The 18,307-nt window shown below is 68.3% G+C and overlaps 8 protein-coding genes across 8 annotated transcripts; 4 read left to right on the forward strand and 4 right to left on the reverse strand.

Annotated features, from left to right (window-relative positions):
• Position 1: 1 nt before the first annotated feature.
• Positions 2-1,165, reverse strand: MICPUN_60529 (predicted protein). The gene is made up of 2 exons (XM_002508073.1): positions 1,105-1,165; positions 2-942 (listed from the first exon to the last, which is right to left on the reverse strand). Exons 1-2 carry the CDS (start codon positions 1,141-1,143, stop codon positions 55-57), a joined length of 927 nt encoding a protein of 308 aa, XP_002508119.1. The 5' UTR covers positions 1,144-1,165; the 3' UTR covers positions 2-54.
• An 854-nt stretch (positions 1,166-2,019) lies between these two features.
• Positions 2,020-5,838, forward strand: MICPUN_97720 (predicted protein; the record flags this gene model as incomplete). The annotated part of the gene is made up of 1 exon (XM_002507788.1): positions 2,020-5,838. The coding sequence occupies one exon, from the start codon at positions 2,020-2,022 to the stop codon at positions 5,836-5,838; it is 3,819 nt and encodes a 1,272-aa protein (XP_002507834.1).
• A 69-nt stretch (positions 5,839-5,907) lies between these two features.
• On the reverse strand, positions 5,908-7,184 carry MICPUN_108731 (predicted protein). Its single transcript, XM_002508074.1, has one exon. It carries the CDS (start codon positions 7,069-7,071, stop codon positions 6,007-6,009), a length of 1,065 nt encoding a protein of 354 aa, XP_002508120.1. The 5' UTR covers positions 7,072-7,184; the 3' UTR covers positions 5,908-6,006.
• Positions 7,185-10,123: 2,939 nt separating this feature from the next.
• MICPUN_60532 (predicted protein) lies at positions 10,124-12,486 on the forward strand (the record flags this gene model as incomplete). Its single annotated transcript, XM_002507789.1, has 2 exons — positions 10,124-10,201; positions 10,357-12,486. 2 exons carry the CDS (start codon positions 10,124-10,126, stop codon positions 12,484-12,486), a joined length of 2,208 nt encoding a protein of 735 aa, XP_002507835.1.
• A 24-nt stretch (positions 12,487-12,510) lies between these two features.
• Positions 12,511-13,748, reverse strand: MICPUN_108732 (predicted protein). Its single transcript, XM_002508075.1, has one exon. It carries the CDS (start codon positions 13,733-13,735, stop codon positions 12,578-12,580), a length of 1,158 nt encoding a protein of 385 aa, XP_002508121.1. The 5' UTR covers positions 13,736-13,748; the 3' UTR covers positions 12,511-12,577.
• Positions 13,749-13,858: 110 nt separating this feature from the next.
• Positions 13,859-14,437, forward strand: MICPUN_60534 (predicted protein; the record flags this gene model as incomplete). Its single annotated transcript, XM_002507790.1, has 1 exon — positions 13,859-14,437. One exon carries the CDS (start codon positions 13,859-13,861, stop codon positions 14,435-14,437), a length of 579 nt encoding a protein of 192 aa, XP_002507836.1.
• Positions 14,438-14,637: 200 nt separating this feature from the next.
• MICPUN_60535 (predicted protein) lies at positions 14,638-17,295 on the reverse strand (the record flags this gene model as incomplete). Its single annotated transcript, XM_002508076.1, has 1 exon — positions 14,638-17,295. The coding sequence occupies one exon, from the start codon at positions 17,293-17,295 to the stop codon at positions 14,638-14,640; it is 2,658 nt and encodes an 885-aa protein (XP_002508122.1).
• Positions 17,296-17,403: 108 nt separating this feature from the next.
• MICPUN_60536 (predicted protein) lies at positions 17,404-18,294 on the forward strand (the record flags this gene model as incomplete). Its single annotated transcript, XM_002507791.1, has 1 exon — positions 17,404-18,294. One exon carries the CDS (start codon positions 17,404-17,406, stop codon positions 18,292-18,294), a length of 891 nt encoding a protein of 296 aa, XP_002507837.1.
• Positions 18,295-18,307: the final 13 nt, after the last annotated feature.

Raw genomic sequence — 18,307 nt, forward strand, 5'->3', positions numbered from 1 at the left:
TCGGTTTTAAACTGTTGTTACAAGATCCATCGGACACCCGATCGACTCGTCGCCTCACCTCAGCGACGCGGACGCGGTGTAGTCGTACTCGATCGTGGGCACCACGCTCGCGATGAACTTGAGGAACACGAACAGGTAGTGCTCCACGCTCGGCGCCGCGTCGCCGCCCATCGACTCGATGAGCTTCTTCATCACCGGCGCGTGCTTGCAAGGGTGAATGGACGCGGACGGCACGGACGTGTGCGGGTGCGGGTCGATCGTCACCGTCTTCTTCGCGTGCTCCGCGGAGATGTCCTCGAGCGCCTTCGTAGGGTCCAGCGCCCGTCGTCGCTCGTCGTAGCCGTTGAGCCAGACCCTCGGGGTCTGATAGTACTTGTCGTACGTGATGGACAGATCGTACGTTCGAGTCTTGAGGATGTGGCCGGCGTCGTCGGCGGTCGTAACGGTCGTAACGGCTCGCGAGGAGGGCAACGCGGACGCGTCGTCCTCCTCGTCGCCGCACATGTCGAAGTCGTCCATGTCGGGGATGTCCGCGTCGTCGTCGTCGTCGTTTTGGTCCTCTTTGGCGCGCGAGTCGACTCTCAGCGCGGAGATGTCGGGTATCTCGTCCATGTCCGGCGCGTCGTCGTCCTTGGACCCGCCGTTGCCGTCGCCTCCCGCGGCGACCCACCCCTCGTCCTCACCGGAGAGATGCTCCTCCTTCCCCGCGTACTCCTCCATGGCGCGCGCGCGCTTCAGGCACGGCACGTTGCGCGTCACGAGGAACTGCTTGTCCTCCGGGAGGTACGATTTGGCGCTCTTCGCGTCGCCCCCCTGCCACGACCAGGTGGGGCACTGCTCGACGAGGTAGTCCCCGGCGACGACGAACTCCTCCGGGGTGACCACGCCCTTCTCGAGGAACGCGCTCGTGGTGCGCGTGGTCATCAGCGACTCCGCCACGCCCTGGAGGAGTCGAGGAGGTGGAGAGGCGCGAGTCAACAACGTGCACGTCCGTATCGGGCACCCTCGTTTGAAAAGAAACGGAGAAGATGGAGGGGCGCGCGCGGGGGGAAGGGGCGATGAGGGTTCGTTCGGGTGAAGGGAACGCGGGTTCGGTTCGCGCACCTTGTAGGCGGTGTGAACCTTGTGCTTGAGGGCGTCCATGGCTCCTCCTTCGCGCTCGCGCGTCGGCGACAATGCGGATAAACTTCAGCAACCAGACTCCAGATTGCCTCATGAGATCGCGGCCTCAAAATATTGCACGGCGGCCAGTCAGGCGCGTGATCGAATTAACCCGTTAGGGGGCACATGCAAACGTGAAAAGGTCTCGTGAGAAACGAGACTTTGGGGCATTTCGCATTTCGCGTCTCATTCTGCTGGTGCCCTCCCACGTTTCGAGTGCGAACGTGGCGACGACCTTTGGGCAGCGCTGCTGTCGTAGATTGGGTTCGGGCGGACTGGTGACCCCCGCCGAGAGCACACACGTGCGAGCGCCCCCCACAGGCGACGCGGAGTCGGATCTCCCTCGCTCCTCCACGCGCACCTCAACGCCGGTCTCTCGCGACCCGAACCCGCCGCGACCGCCCCGTCGCGCGTTCGTTGCGCCGAAAGCTCCGCGCGTCTTTTGAAAAAAGCACTCGATATTTTTCGCTCGCACCACACTTTCATCAACACGCGATGAGCGCAGTGGCCTCCTCCCTGGCGCAGCGGGCGTCCGTTCTGGCCGCCGGCCGGCGCCCCGTCGGGACCCACAGGTCCCGCACGGGCCATCGCGCCCGCCCCCGGGGCCTCCGCTCCGGCGTGATCCGCGCCGTCGTCGCCGATCCCGGTGCCGCCGCCGCCGGAAAGGACTCCGAGTCCGAAAATGACGGCTCGAGGAGCGTGGTGCAGCTGTTCCGCCGCCCCTTCCTCAGCGACGAGGCAGCCGCCACGCTGTGCCGCAAGGCCAACGCCAAGGACGCCGTGAACGGCGCGATCGCGTCCGTGGTCACCGAGCAGTGCTTCAACGTCGAGGTCACCTCCCCGCTCACGTCCGACGAGATGGCCACGCTCCAGTGGCTCCTGCGCGAGACCTTCGAGCCCGACCTCTTCACCGAGGCGACCCAGCTCGACGGCGACGTCGTCGAGGTGGGCCCGAGGCTCGCGTTTCAGTCCGCGTGGTCCACCAACGCGGTGTCCATCTGCCAGAACACCGGACTCGGCAAGGTGACCCGCCTGGAGCGGTCCAGGCGCTACTCCCTCGTGCCCGCCGCCGGTAAGTCGATCGACGAAAGCGCCAAACTCGCGTTCGCCTCGCTCGTCCACGATCGGATGACCGAGTGCGTCTACGACTCCCCGCTGGCGACGTTCACCACCGATGCCGTCCCGGAGGAGGTCTACACCGTTCCGGTCCTCGCCGAGGGCAGGGCGGCGCTCGAGAAGGTGGACAAGGAGATGGGACTCGCCTTTGACGAGGAGGACTTCGACTACTACCTCACGCTCTTCAGGGACGACATCGGCCGCGACCCGACCAACGTCGAGCTCTTCGACATGGGCCAGTCCAACAGCGAGCACTCGCGCCACTGGTTCTTCGGCGGTAACCTCATCGTCGACGGCGTCCCCCAGCCCAAGAGCCTGTTCAAGATGGTCAAGGAGACGATCGAGGGCGAGCGCGGACACAACTCGACGATTGCGTTCAAGGACAACTCCTCTGCCATTCGAGGATTCGTCAACACGCCGCTGAGGCCCGTCAACGCGGGCGGCCCGTCCCCGCTCGCGCCCCGCATGGTCGACCTCGACCTCCTTCTCACCGCGGAGACGCATAATTTCCCCTCGGGCGTCGCGCCCTACCCCGGCGCCGAGACTGGCGCGGGTGGACGCATGCGCGACACGCACGCCACCGGCATCGGCTCTTTGCTCACCGCGGGCACGGCGGGGTACTGCGTGGGTAACCTCCAGATCCCCGACAACGTCCAGCCGCACGAGAACACCGACTTTACGTACCCGACCAACCTGGCGCCGCCGCTCCAGATCCTCATCGACGCGTCCAACGGGGCGAGCGATTACGGGAACAAGTTCGGCGAGCCGCTCATCGCGGGGTACTGCCGTTCGTTCGGTCAGCGTTTGCCCAACGGCGAGAGGCGCGAGTGGATCAAGCCCATCATGTTCAGCGGCGGGTTTGGCCAGATCGACCACAGCAACCTGGAGAAACAGGAAGGGGACGTCGGCATGCTCGTGGTGAAGATTGGCGGGCCGGCGTATCGCATCGGCATGGGCGGCGGCGCGGCGTCGTCCAAGGCTGGCGGCGAGGACGAGGCGAACGCCGACCTCGACTTTAACGCGGTGCAGCGCGGGGACGCGGAGATGTCCAACAAGCTCAACCGCGTCGTCAAGGCGTGCGTGGAGCTCGACGGGGGGAACCCGATTCTCTCCATCCACGACCAAGGCGCGGGGGGCAACTGCAACGTGTGCAAGGAGCTCATCTACCCCAAGGGCGGCGAGCTCAACATCCGAGCGGTGAAGCTCGGCGACGCCACCCTCTCCGTGCTCGAGATATGGGGCGCCGAGTACCAGGAGAACAGCGCGATGCTCATCGCGCCCGAGTCTTTGCCCGTCATCGAGAAGATTTGCGCGCGAGAGCGGTGCCCGTTTAGCGTCCTCGGCAGCATCGACGGCAGCGGCCGCGTCAAGCTCGTGGACCCCACCGCCCCCGAGGGCTCCCCGATCCCCGAGGACCTCGACCTCGAGAAGGTGCTCGGCGACATGCCCAAGAAGACGTACGACCTCAAGCGCATGGACCTCAAGCCCAAGGCTCTGGAACTTCCGGAGGGAACCGCCGCGTCCGACGCCCTCGACCGCGTCCTCCGCCTTCCGTCGGTGTGCAGCAAGCGCTTCCTGACCACCAAGGTGGACAGGTCCGTCACCGGGCTCGTCGCGCAGCAGCAGTGCGTCGGGCCGTTGCAGGTGCCCGTCGCGGACGTCGGCGTCATCGCGCAGACCCACTACGGGATCACCGGCGGCGCCACGTGCATCGGCGAGCAGCCCATCAAGGGCATGGTCAACCCCAAGGCGATGGCGCGAATGGGCCTCGGCGAGTCCCTCACCAACCTCGTCTTTGCCAACACGACCGGCCTCAAGGACGTCAAGTACTCGGGCAACTGGATGTACGCGGCGAAGCTTCCCGGCGACGGGGCGCACATGTTTGACGCTTGCACCGCGCTCTGCGAGGCGATGGGCGAGCTCGACGTGGCCATCGACGGCGGCAAGGATTCGCTCTCCATGGCGGCCCGCGCCGGCGGCGAGGTGGTCAAGGCTCCCGGGTCCGTCGTGATGTCCGGCTACGTCACCGTCCCGGACGTCACGAAGACGGTCACCCCCGATCTCAAGCTCCTGGGAACCGGTGAGCTCATGCTCGTGGAGTTTGGCTCCAAGGAGGGCAAGCGCAGGCTCGGCGGGTCCGCGCTGGCTCAGGCTTACGACCAGGTGGGCGACGACGCCCCCGACATGGACGACCGCGCGTACTTCAAGAAGGCGTGGGAGGCGACCCAGTTCTGCGTTTACAAGCGGCTCATCTCCGCGGGCCACGACGTGAGCGACGGCGGCGTCGTCACCGCGATTCTCGAGATGGCGTTTCCGCATCCCGACGCGGGTGTCGACGTTACCCTTCCCAACGGCGCGACGAACGACCCGATGGCCGCGCTCTTCGCCGAGGAGCTCTCCATCGTCATCGAGGTTGCCCCCGAGAACGTCGACGCCGTCAAGAAGGCGTACACCGACGCGGGCGTCACCGTCGTCTCCATCGGTAAGACCACCGCCGACGGCGTCGCGTCCGTCAAGGTGGACGGCTCCGACGCGAAGATTGAGGGATCCGTCGCGGACTTTCGCGACGCGTGGGAGCACACGAGTTTCCTCCTGGAGCGCATGCAGTCCTCCGAGGCGACCGTGGCGGCGGAGCAGACCGGGCTCCGCGACCGCAAGGCGCCCACCTGGAAGCTCACCTACGTTCCGGAGAAGACGGACAAGGCGATCATGGAAAAGACGGATAAGGTCAAGGTTTGCATCCTCCGCGAGGAGGGCACCAACGGCGATCGCGAGATGGGCGCGGCGATTCACGCCGCGGGCATGGAGCCGTGGGACGTGACCATGTCCGACCTGCTCACCGGCAAGGTTCAGCTCAAGGATTTCCGCGGCGTCGTTTTCTGCGGCGGCTTTTCCTACGCCGACGTCCTCGACTCGGCCAAGGGCTGGGCGGGCAGCATCCGCTTCAACGAGTCCCTCTGGACCCAGTTCCAGGAGTTTTACAACAGGGCCGACACGTTCTCGCTGGGCATCTGCAACGGGTGCCAGCTCATGGCGCTCCTCGGATTCGTCCCCGCCGAGGGCGGGCTGGGCGCCACCGTCGACGTCGAGCAGCCCCGTTTCATCCACAACGACTCCGGACGCTTCGAATCGAGGTGGACCACCGTCGGCATCGAGGAGAACACCCCCGCGGTCATGCTCCAGGGCATGCAGGGCTCGCGCATCGGCATCTGGGTCGCGCACGGCGAGGGCAAGGTCAAGTTCCCCAACGAATCACGCGTCCCCGACATTTTAAAATCGGGCCAGGCGTGCGTTCGATACGTGGACCACGCCGGCGAGCCCACGACGCAGTACCCGCTCAACCCCAACGGCTCCCCGCACGGCATCGCGGGCTTGTGCGACGCCACCGGCAGGCACCTCGCGATGATGCCGCACCCGGAGCGCGCGTACCTGGGCTGGCAGATGCCGTGGGCCCCCGCGGAGGCGGGCATCGCGCCCGACGGTCCCGGGCCGTGGATGCGAATGTTCCAAAACGCGAGGATCTGGGCCGAGAGCTGCGAGGGGGAGCAGTGCGCGCAGTGAAGCGACGGGCGCGTATTGGGAGGAGGAGGAGGAGGAGGGAGTCGGTCGCATGCATCTCGATTTTCGTTTAGCTTGGAAAAACATGTGTATAACTGTGAACAACCCGATGAAACTAACGTGTTACGAAACGAACCGATTCGTCGTGTCTGAACCGTCTGAACCGATTCGTCAACGTATCTGCGGGAGCGCGTTGGAGAAGGAAACCCCGCCGCGACTGCGTCCGCGCGCGGTGGCGGGCCTGTCCACCGATGTCCCGGTGTTGTTCTCCCCGCCCGCGACTCTCCCGCTGCCCGGCAGAGCGTTGCTGAACGTGAAGCCGGTCCCGCCGGTCCCGCCGGTCCCGCCGGTCCCGCCGCCCGGCAGATCCACGTCGTCGTCGTCCGCGGCGGAGGCTAAGCTGCGAGCGGCGTCGCGACCGCCGATCCCGCCGCCCCCGGTCGCCATGAGCCGCTCCATCGCGGCGGCGTGCTCCTCATCGAGCCCTGGGTTGGACGCGGACGCGAACCGGCTCAGCGTCGCCTCCCGCCTGCCCGCCTGCCCCGGAGTCGGACCCGGCGCCGTCTTGAACACGTCGTAGATGGAGTCGGCGTCGGTGCTGTCCGGGTCGGTCGTGTCGTCGTCGTCGAACGCGGGCGCGCGCGTGGGCCTGCCCGCGGCGATGCGCTCGCGCTCCTGCTCCTCGTCCGAGGAGCCGTCCACCGCGAGCACGGAAGTGTGCGCCGAGTTGGATCGGGGTCCCATCGGACCGAACCCGCCGATGGACGACGAATCAACCCCGGCGCCCGCGCCGATCCAACCCGGACCGTCGAACGCGGACTGATGAGACGCGGACTCGGACGACGCGGGGGCGCGCCGCGATGGAGAACCGGTATCCTTGTTCGCCATCGCGCGGGCGGCGGCGCGCTCGAAGACGTCCTCGCCCACGATCTCGTGTCCGTCGTCGTCGTCCTCGTCGCCGCCCAAAAATTCGGCTCGGATTCCGCCTCGTCCGCGTCGGCGATCCGCCCCCGCCAGCTGTGTCGCCGCCTCCGCCGCGGCCCTTCGTTCGTCCGCGCGGGCGCTCGCCTGGAACGCGCGAAGGATCTCCTCGTCCTCACGCGCGTTCCGCCTCAGCTCGTCCTCGAGGGCATCGGCGGATATCTCATCGGCGTCGGACGGTCCCCCGTGTCCCCCCGCGGTTTGGCCGGAGTCCTTCACGGCACCCGCCGCCGCCGCAGCAGCAGCAGCAGCCATCGACGCCTTGAACGACGCGCCGGCCCTCGCGCTCGCCGCGCTCGAGGGAGGACGAGGGCCCTTCGCGTCAGGGACGCCCTTCGCGGGTGACGTCTTCGGAGAGCGCTTTTCGTTGGACCGAAAAGCGGACGTCGTCCCGAGGGTCATCGCGCCGAGAGGGGGATAGTCGGGACCGGGCGAAGCCGCCGCGCCTTCCGCCGCGCGCGGATCTCCAGCCCACGGGTTCGGCGGCGCTCGGAGGATGCGATCCGACGCCTCGCCGTCGCTGCTCGAGGCGGACGCGAGCGGCTGGTACGGGTGGTCCGCCCCCGAGGCGTCCTCGTCGATGTCCCTCAAGAAGGCGTCAAACTCCGCATCCGCCTTTTCATCCGCGGCGTGGGTCGTCGCTTTCGCCGGCGACGTCGGGGGCGTGGATCGCGCAGCCTTCGCGGCGTCGATCGCCCTCGCCCTCGCCTCGTCGTCCGCGAGCGACTTGACCGACTCGACGGACGCGTACATGGCGCGATTAGCCGCCGCCGCGGCGGCGGACTTTTTCGTCTGGCGAACCTCCGGGCCCCTCGTCGGAGACTTGGGCCCGGAGACTCCGGAGAGGAGCCCGGGACCCGCGGGCGCCGTCGCGCCGTAGCTCGCGTGTCCGTTCCCTTTCGCGATGAGCGGCGCGGCGGTCGACTCTCGGCGGTCCTCGTCGGATGGATCCGTCTGCGCGTTTGCGGCGCGTTTGCGCGAGACCCTTCTCGAGGCTTTGGGCGGCGGCGTGGCGTCGCTCGACAGTTTGGCGTCCGTCGCCAGCGCCGGTGCGCCCGCGACGTCCAGCGCGTCCAACGCCGCGAGGTCGTCCATCTCCTCCGGGGTTTGAAGGTCGGGGAACATCGCTCGGAAGCGCGCGAAGCTCGCGGCGTCCGAGTAACTCTCCGGCGGCGCCGCCGAGCGATGAACTCCGTCGTCCGTTTGTTCGTCGTCGGCGGCCGCCAGCCGCGGGGTCGCGTCCTTGAGGTCGGACTGGGGCAGCGGCGACAGCTCGAAGCCCGGGATGGTTCGAATCTCGTTCCCGGCGTTCGACGGCGTCGGGTGGGACGCGTGGGTGGGCGCGACGGGTGGGACGGGCGCGTGGGACGCGGGGGTGGGCGGCAGGCCGACGCCGGTCCATCGAAGATCCGTCGAGGATCCTCCATCCGACGGCCGCGACGAGGGGGGCGGCGCCGCTCCCGCCTTCTCCAGCGCCGCCTGCATCTCCAGCACGCGCCACTCCATGGCGTTCTTCATGCGCATCACCCCGGCGTTGACCGCCTGCTGGTTCGCCAGCGCCCTGGTCTTCGCCTCCGCCTCCGCTCTCGCGGCGTCTACGAACGCTCGCATCCCCTCGAGCTCCGCCTTGGTCTCGGCGAGCTCTTTTCGAAGGACGCCGGCGTGTTCGTACGCCTCGGCGGCGGCTGTGGTGGACGCCTTGGCGGACGACGTGGCGTCAAACTCCTTCGTCTTCCACCGTTGGAGCTCCTCGTGGATCTTGACCTTCTCCATCAGCGCCTGCTCGGCAGCCTTCTGCGCCTTGGCGGCGGCCATGGCGAGGAGCTCGTTCTCGGCTCGAACGTCGTCTATCTTGGCCAGCTCTTTGGCGTACTCCTCAGCCTTTTGCTCCTGTCTTCCAAACTCAGCCTCGAGCGCGGCGTCCGCCTCCTCCGCGCGCTTGATGGCGCGCTGGACCACGCGCTCGACGTCCTTGCGCGCGCGGTCGAACCACGCGCCGCGCTTCGCCTCCAGCTCGATCCTCGCGTCCGCCGTCTCCTTTCTCAGCGCCGCGATTTCAGTCTCCGTCTCTTTCAGTCGCATCAGGAAGACCATGTTGTCCGCGGTGAGCTTGGCGACGCCCTCCTTGTGCCTCGCCGCGGACGTCTCCGCCTTCTCCGCGCGTTCCAGAGCCTTCGAGAAGTTGGCCCTGGCGTAGTCAGCCTCCTCCAGCCGAGCCTCGTACCCGTCCACGTCGCGTCTCTCCTTTTCCAAAACTTCAATCCGCGCGAGCGCCGTTTGCAGAGCCGTTTTGGCCTCCCTCGCGGTCATCTCCGCCACCTCCTTCTCCCGCGCCGTCTTGCGCAGACGGTTCGTGGTCTCCTCCGCGTACCCGGCGGTGGACGCGAGCTGCTCCGTCACCGTCCCCGCGGACGTCTCCGACCGGTGCAGCGCGGCGGCGAGCGCGGCGGAGTGCCTTCGGAGTTCGTCGAAACCGGCGGCGAAGCCGTTGAACGTCGAGCGAGCTTCGCGGAGTTTGAGGGACGCGCGACTGGCGTTCTTGCGCCGGGTGGTGCCCGACACGCCGGGCGCGGAGGAACTCCCGACGGCGGGCCCGGCGCCGAAGCCCGGGGTTCCCCGGTTGGGATCCGGCTCGACCATGGCTCGCGCGCATTCGTCCAGCGCGACGCTGACGCCCTCGCACGCGCCGGCGATCTTGTCCCAGAGCGCGGTGACCGCGTGGGACTGCGCGGCGGAGGGTGGGGCGTGGCGGGTCACCACCTTGGCCTTGACCACCTTGGCGGGCTCGCGACTTCCTTGGCGTTCGGCGCGTTCGGCGGAAGCGCGCTCCCGCATGGATCTTCGCCCCTCCTCGCGCCGGCGCTCGTCGTCCGCCTTCTTGGAGGCCGCGGCGCCCGCGGCGGTGGCGCGGACGGGGCTGGCGAGCGCCGAGGGATGCACGCGTCGCGCGATGCCCTTGATCGGGGAGGCGCCCGCGGACGAAGGCGCGGATCCCGGCCGGGTCGCGCTCGCCCCTCCCGCGCGGGTCGATGCGCGAGCGGCCCCGCCGGTGGCGGTCATCGGGCGAGGGGGCGCGCCGCGCCTTTCGACCTCGCCTTCGGCCACGTACGCGGCCATGGTCTTCTTAGGCGACCGTTTCATCATCGCGACTTCGGGTCGCGCGAACCCGCGGCGGCGGCGCGCGCGTGGATGTGGCGGGCCCCCGAGGGCGCACCCCGACGTCGCGGTTAACAAAAATGTCTCGGGTGCTCCGATAAAACGGCTAGTTTGGATCATCGCGCGTCACACGGAGAAGACTGCGGGCCCGATGAGCAGCTTCCGGGCGAAAGAGCTGGAGGATCTCCGCATGGAGCTCCGCAGGGAGCTCCGCATGTACGGCGACGACGTGCGTTCCCTCGTCCATCCCTCGCGGCACCTCCCGCGACCCCGGGCCCGTCCCCGACGGCAGCCTGCGTTTCGTTTCATCCAACGTTTTATCCCCAACGACGCCACGCGCTCACCGACATCCCCCACCGCCCCGTCCCCACCATTCACTCGCAGGACGAGGACGACGGCGTCATGGACACGCCACCGCGCTCGCGCCCGGGCGCGGCGTCCCGCTTCGGCACCACCGATCGCCCCGCCACCTCCACCGGCCTCCTCCACCGGCCCACGTCGTCTTCCTTCGCGGTGAAGACCGCGGGCCCGGGACGTTCGTCGCTGGCGCACGACGCCATCGAGGAGCGCCCGTCCCGAAGGCCCGCCACGTCGTCCAACGCGACCGCGATCAACCGCGGCCTCGGCTCGCGTCCGATGTCGGCGTCCAAGGAGCGGCTCATGGGGCAGTATTCATCCCTCGGGAAGCTCGCCATGGCGACGCCCGGGGGCAAGGAGAACCGATGGGACGGAGTCCCGGGATCCGCGAGAAGGCGACCGACGACGCCGCGGGACCTGTACGACTACAACGGCCGCCGGATCGATCCTAGCGCGCGCGCGACGACGACGACGACGACGACGCGCGAGGCGTTCACGCCAAGGTCGAATCTACGGGAACTCGACGAATCAGACTCCCGCGGGAGAGCCGGGGGGCGCGCCGCCGAACGAACGCGACCGAGCACGGCGTCCACCGCGCGCCGCCGCCGGCCGTCCACCGCACGCGCCGCGTCCGACAAGCCGGAATACGACGGCGACGGCCGGAGGATCACCCGCGACGGGCGGCTGCGACGCGACGTCGAGGAGCCGGCGGCGTCGAGAGGCGGAGGGGCGACGACGATTCGTAAGACTCGATGGGGCGGGTTCGAGGAGGTACCCCTCAAAAGGGCGGTCGACCCTCGGCGGCCCTCGAGTTCGGCCGATCGGGGGCGCGGGAACATGAGTGCCAGGTCGTCGTCGAGCGTGCTGGACCGACCCGCGTTCGATACCGGGCCGGGCGGGCTCGGCATCGACCACAGGGACCCGGCGAGGATAAATAAAACCGAAAAAGCCGGCGGGAGGGTTACCGCCTCTCGAAGAGGCGGGAGGTACGACGACGACGACGACAGGGAGGACAAGGAGGACCGGATGCCGAGCAACACACGCGGCGGCGGGGTGGACGCGGCGATGGACGCGCGCGCCAGGATCCCCCCGACGGCCGGAGAGGACGACGACGACGGTGCACCGCCGTTTCGGTCTCGGCTCCGCGGTCCCGCCACCGCCAGATCCCGGGTGCGAACGCCCTCCTCCTCGAGGGGACTGGACGCGAGCGCAGCGATGGACGCGCCCATCGCACATCCCCGTCCCGCTCCTTCGGCGCATAACCGTTACGATAACCGTTACGGAGGAGGAGGCGTCCGCTCGAGCCGGGAGTTCGGCGGCGGGTATCGCTCCGCGGCTCCGAGCGCGCCGACGACGCCGGTCGGGGCGTCGACGGCCCATGACCGTCACGTCAGCGCCGAGGATCTCGTCGAGTCGGTGCGACGCGCGATTCCGACCGCGGTTCCGACCGCCGCCGCCGCGCCCCCGAGCGTCTACTTCGATCGGCACCAGCGCCCGAACACTTCATATGGTAACCCGGTTCATATGGAGACGATGAGAAATTTTGGGCCGGGCGGGTCGAGGCCTTCGTCCGCGGCTCCCACGCCGGCGAGACCCGCGACGAGTCACGGCGGGTACGGGTCGGGGACGCCGGGGGGTGGGTACGGGATAGGTCTGGACGCGGCGCACACGAATTACCTGCAGCAGATGCACCAGTACCAGCAGTACCAGCAGTACCAGCAGACGCAGCAGACGCAGCCGATGCAACCAATGCAGCAGCCGATGCAGCAGCCGATGCAACCGATGCAGCAGCATGGTTACCATCAACCGCAGCCGGCGTACCCCGGGTTTCAGTACCACCAGCAGGCGCGGCAACAGTTTCACCAGCCCGTCACCGCGAACGACGACTTTCAGGCCACGCTGGCGCGCGCGCAGGCGCTCGCGTACGCCCCGTCGCCGTCGAAGCTGGCGGCTTCCTACGGCGGCCAGGGGTTCGGGTTCGACGCGGGTTCGGCGCAGGGCGGGTACCAGTACCACAATCCAAACTACCGCAACCTGCCGCACCAGGCGTATCAGCAGGCGTCGCCCGGTGGGTTTTATCTGGGCGGGGCGTACGGAGTCGGCGGGACGGCGACGGGCGCGGCGGCGGCGTTTCAGAGGTACGGCGGAGCTTTCTGATCGTTGACATGTAGATAGACCGTCATTTTCCTCGCGCGAGTGACACTCGAAAAAAATTCGCCGCCCCCTGCCCCCCCAGAAAATCGTCGTGTCATCCCAGCGCGGCGTATTCCTCCGGGAAGAACAGCCTGAGCGCGTTCCGCCTGTAAATCTCCGCCAATTCGTCCGCATCCTCCCCCTTCACCGCGGCGATCACCTCCAGCACCTGCGCGACGTGACACGGCTCCGACCTATCCTTCACCGTCTCCCCCGAGTCCACCGCGGCTCGCTTCTTCTTATCCTTCGCCGGCCACGTCGTGCCGACGAACCCGTGCCCGGGGTGCGAAGCCTTGATCCCGCACCACGGCGCGTCCGTCTCGATCACGATGCGATCGTTCGGCAGCCGCTTCGCCACCGCGAGCGACTCCTCCGTGCGCAAACTGCATCCGTTCAGCCCGATGTACACGTCGTCGCGCATCTTAAGGAGCGCATCGGCCTCTTCCCACGTGCCCGTGAACGAGTGCACGCACCCGCCTTTAAACCCGTCGAGGTTGCGCCGGACGATCGCCGTGAAGTCCTCCGCGGCGGCGCGCATGTGCAGGAACATGGGCAGACCCGTGGCGCGGGTGATCTCGAACTGCGCCTCGAACCATCTGCGCTGCGAATCCGCGTCGCAAAACTGCAGCCTGTCGTAATCGAGCCCGCACTCTCCAACCGCCACCACCCTGCCCGCCTTCGCGCCCTCGACCGCGAGCGCGACGAGGGATTGGAGGTACGCGTCGCCGTCGCCGGACGCCTCGAACTCGCCGCATCGCGTCGGATGCACCCCGACCGTCGTGAACAGACGCCGCGGGCTCGATCGTCGTTCGGGGTCCCCGTCCCCGTGGTGGGCACCTTCCGGCGAATCCCCCCGGTCGAATCGGTCCGCGAGATCGATCGCCTCGCGAGCCTCGGGCAGGGTCCCCGCGGTGACCATGACCTTCTCCACGCCGACGTCCCACGCGCGGCGGAGGACGACGTCCAGGTCCGGTTCGTGGTAGGTCTTGCCGTGGTACTCGCCGCGGAACATGCCGTCCGTCAGGTTCGCCCCGACGTCGATGTAACGACGCGGACGAGATGGATGCTGCGACGAGGCGCTCATCGTCGTCGTCGTCGTCGTCGTGGCTCGGGGCGCGAATCCAGGAGGCGGCGACGTCGGAGATGATCGCGGGGCTGAAAAGAGCGCGACGGCGACGCGGGGTGCGAGTCTGCACGCCACCGACGCGTGCATGCGCCACCGAGGCGGTGCCGTCAGTGTTGTTAGGTTTCGGCGCTTCGTGACCTCCTGAGCAGTGAGTTTCGTCCACCGCCAGGTTGGCATCACAACACCGGGCGCGAGCGGTCGTCACTTCCCATGCCCGCGGTGGCGCGGTGGGTCGCCGTCCCCGCGCGGCCGCGGCGATGCGTCCGCGCGGCGTCGGGCCAGGGCCGGGGCCGGGGCGGCGGCGGGTACCAGCAAAGGGCGGGCGGTGTGCTCCGCGACCCGTACGACACCCTCGGGGTCGCAACGGACGCGTCGCAGGCTGAGGTGAAGCTCGCCTTTCGAAAGCTGGTCCGGACCTATCACCCGGACGTGAACCCGGACGAGAACGCGGCTGCGCGGTTCAGACGGATCAACGCCGCGTATGAGATCGTCGGCGACGTCGAGCGACGCCGGAGGTTCGACCTGGGACAGGACTGGGAGGTGCGCCCCCGAACCTTCGTCCCGCGGGAAAAAAAACAAATCACGATCCTAGTAGTCTATCCATCTACTCCCCCGAACCCAACCTCTCCACTCACTCCGTCCCGACGTCGCAGGCCATGGACGAGGGATGGATGCCCGAGGCGGAGACAAAGGCGCGAGCGCGGGCGACGGCGTACGACCCGAACGCGGCGCGATCCCCAAAGGAGGCTCCGCCTCGGCGGACGCGAAAGCGAACCGACGTCGCGCTGAACGACGCGGAGAGACGAAAGGAGGGAATGAACGAGGTGTACAGAGCGAGGTTCAGACGGTGTTGGGACGTGTGGTGCCGTCTGTGGATGGCGGGGTTGAACGTGGGGGTGCCGGTGGCGTCGGCGTACTTCGTGGCGGTGGGGCTCATGCACGAACGTCTGCCGCTGTTTCGATGACACTCGAGTTACCTTAACTCTTAGCTAGCTAGTCGCCGCGGAGCTCTTCTCGACGTCGCCCACGGAAGCCGCCAGCGTCGCCCTTGACTCCTCCGCCGCCGATTTCGTCTCCTCCGCGCGCGCCTTGATCACGGCGACGCAAAACTGCTCAGCCTCCACGTCCACGCGCTCCTCCCGCGTCAGTCTCCCGCCGGCTCGAACGCGTCTCTCCTCCCTCGCCGCGTCCTCCGCCTCGCGGGCGTAGCACTTGGCCTCCTCCGACGCGAGCTCCTCGTGGAACACCCACTGGATCCCGGGCCCCGACCGCGCCTTCTCCGGCACCCACCCGCTCTCCGGGAGCTGGGTCTTGAGCCTGCAGCACCGCCCGTCGCAGTAGTCGAGGAGGTCCAACGACGCGAGAGATTTTTTGGGGCCGAAATTTTCGACGAGCCAGTCGTCGAGGCTGCGCCCCCGCGCGGTGACGCGTTCGGCATCCGCGCGCACCAGCCGCGTCGCCTCCTTCTCGAGGACGTGCCCGGGGACCGAGTCGATCTCCGCCTCCATGTCCTCCGCGTCCTCGGCGCCGAGGAGCGCGTCGATCTCCTTCATCAACCCGTGCATGGCGCGGGTGGTCCTTCTCCGGCGACGCCGGCCGAGAGCGGAGGACGCCTCGTCGTCGTCGTCTTCCCGAACGTCGTCCGCGTTTCCGTCGTCGTAGTCGAGGCTGTCGACGTAGTCGCTCCGCACCCAGTCCTCGTCCCTGGTCACGCCCGCGATGCGTTCCTCGTCCTCCTCGTCCTCGCGCCAAAATTCATCCGACTCTTTCCCCCCGTCGCCGCCGCCCGGTGAGTCACCGCCCGCGATGGACTCTTCGCGTCGGCGAACCTTCTCGACAAACTCCGCGATGTCCCGGGCCAACCCGTCGTGGCCGTCGGCGAGGTAATCCCGTGACCAGTCGCCCCACGTGAGAAACCTGAGCGCCTTGGCCATGACGTACCGGTGCGTCCTGCTCCAGTTGTACGCGATAACCTTCACCGGGGTTTTGTTCCCCGCCGGGGACGCGAACCAGAGCTGCAGCGCCCTGCGCGAGGGGTAATCGCTCACCTTGTCGCCTAGGTAGCGAAGGGGCACGAGCGGGGAGATGCGTCGCCACTCCTCGGGCTCGGATTCGGCGTATCGCTTCGCGGCGGCTAGGTAATTCGCGCCGTCCGTCGACGTCCCGAGGTACTTCTCCACCATCTTCGACCAGTACCCGTCCAGTCCCGGGTCGAGCTCCTTGATGGACTTGTACACCTCGTCGCGCGGTTCGACTTTCGTCGAGGGTTTCCCGAGCCCGGGGTTGCCCCGGTACCGCTTCCACGCGCTCCCCTTCAGCACCCACCTGGACACCCACCCGGACTCGGAATCCGATCGCGCCCCGCCTTTCGATCCACCCGAATCGGATCCCCCCTTCGCGTTCGCGTCCCCCTCCCGCACGCGCTCCGATTTACCAACGAGCGACGACGTCAGCTCCGGCGTCGGCAGCGGCGGCAGGTCGTCCGAGTCGAGCTCGTCCGCCGCCACCCCTTCCGCGAACCGCCTGGACCGGCGAAGCAGCATGGCGAATGACGCGTGCGTCCACGCGATTTTCCGCAGCTTGCATATCCCCTCGCCCCTGATCTCCCACCCCGTGGCGGGCCTGACGAGCAAAACCCCCGCGACGCGGTCCTTGACGTGCGGGCTCACCGCCGCCCACAGCGCCACCGCGTTGGTCATGGACGAGCCCACCAAGACGACTCTGCGGAATTTGGCGTCGTCGGCGACTGCGAGGACGTCGTTGGCCATGAGGTTCCATCGCACCGCGTCGAAGGCGTCGTCGACGCTGAGGGCGTTCCAGCCGCGTTCGGATTCGCCGTGGCCGCGGACGTCCATGGAGACCACCGGTACGTCTCCCGGCACGGCGTGGAACCAAAACTCGGGCTGCTTCTCCCTCGCGCCTCCGAATGCGCCGGACATTGCGACGACGCCGAGATCCGCCCAGTCGTCCCCGCCGATGACGTGCTTCGGCCACTTGGGCATGCGGTCGTCCTTAGCGCGGTTCCCGCCGCGCGCGGCGTCCTTCGCCCGTTCGGCGGCTTGGTCCATGACGAAACGGCCGCGGTGCACGGGAAACCACGCGACGTTCAGGTCGTCCGCGGCGGGATGATGGCGGAGGTGGTCGCCGCTCCAGAGCGGGGCGAAGTGCGCCTCGGCCGGGACCTCGAGGTACCCGTTGCCCTCGCGCCGCGTCCGTCCCGTGGACATCGACGTGCCGTGATGAAGCAGGATGACGGTGCCGAGCGTGAAGAACGCGCTCTTGGCGACCATCGCCGCGCGAAACCACCGGTTGCTCGCGACGCGCGAGACGTCGTCGAGGCACCCTCGGATGGAGGCACCTCGTCGGTTAAATCCGGACCCGGCGCCGCGGAGAAGCGGCGCGCGCTCGTCCACCGTCGCCGGCTCCCGCATCATCGCGCGTATCGGAGCGTCCGCGGGACGCCCGACGTGTCTCCCGCGAGGTCGTTCGCCGCGCGCGCCCCGTCCGTGTGCGTCGAAGAGGCGCAACTTCTCGTGAAAGGATGTTACATCCTCTCGTGCCCACACCCGCGTGTATGGGCAGATGGGCCAAGCCAGCAGGGAAAGCGACCTCGCTCGTCGGCACCCGCGCCGGCTTGGCGTGTCCATTCCATGGCGAGCGTCGCTGCGAACGTCGCGCGGTTCGGGCTCGCGTCGACCCGCGCGAGATGCCGCGCCGCGAGATGCCGCCGCGTCGGACGCGGTCGCATCTCTCGAATGGCGCGCGGGCACGCCCCCGCGGATGAAGCGTCGACCAACTCGCCAGCGCTCTCGAGCGAGACTTATCGAGTTCGGGGTTGGGACGAGCGCGAGCTCGGCGCGCTGAGGCGCCACTACGCGCGCGAGGGATGGGTCGTGGTCCGCCGCCTGGTCACCACCGACGAGGTCGACGCGCTTCACGCGGCGACGGACGCGCTCCAGGCGGAGGCGTCGGCGTTCACGCGGAGCCGGCGCGAGCGGGGCGTCTACTTCGAGGTGCAATCCGCGTCGGGTCGCAAGGGCGACCCGGCGGTGGCGCCGGGGGTGCTCCGCAAGATCACCTCCCCGTCCAAGCGCTCCAAGGCGTTCGCGTCGCTCACGACGCACGCAAACGTGCGCGCCGTGTGCGCGCAGCTGTGCGGGGTGAGCGACGGGACAGCCGAAGAAGGGAGCGCCGCGCCAAGCCCCGGGCGCCGCCGTTCGTCGTCGTCGTCGATGCGATGCGTCGTGGACCAAGTCAACCTGAAGCATCCCCTCGGCGCCGGCACCGGGTTCCCGTGGCACCAGGACGTCTCCTTCCTGAAACCCGACGCGAGGGCGGCGTGCGAGGCGCACGGCGGGTGCAACGCCGTCGTCGCGATGGACCCGTCGCACGAAGAGAACGGCGGGTTCGTCGTCCTCGGGGGGACCCATCGTCTCGGCGAAAAGTTTACGCAGACGAGGGACGCGTACGACGGCGCGGCGGATGTTTCCGGGGACGTCTTCGACCTTTCCAGACGTTTCTGCCCGCGTTTGGCACCCGGGGACGCGATATTCTTTCACCCCGCGCTAGCGCACGGGTCCGGGACGAATCACTCGCCGGAGCGGAGGAGGATAGCGACGCTGTGGTTCGTCGGAGCCGGCGATTAGGATCCGTCGGAAA

This window comes from Micromonas commoda, chromosome 8 (genome assembly GCF_000090985.2).
Source record: "Micromonas commoda chromosome 8, complete sequence".
NCBI classification, from domain to species: Eukaryota; Viridiplantae; Chlorophyta; class Mamiellophyceae; order Mamiellales; family Mamiellaceae; genus Micromonas; species Micromonas commoda.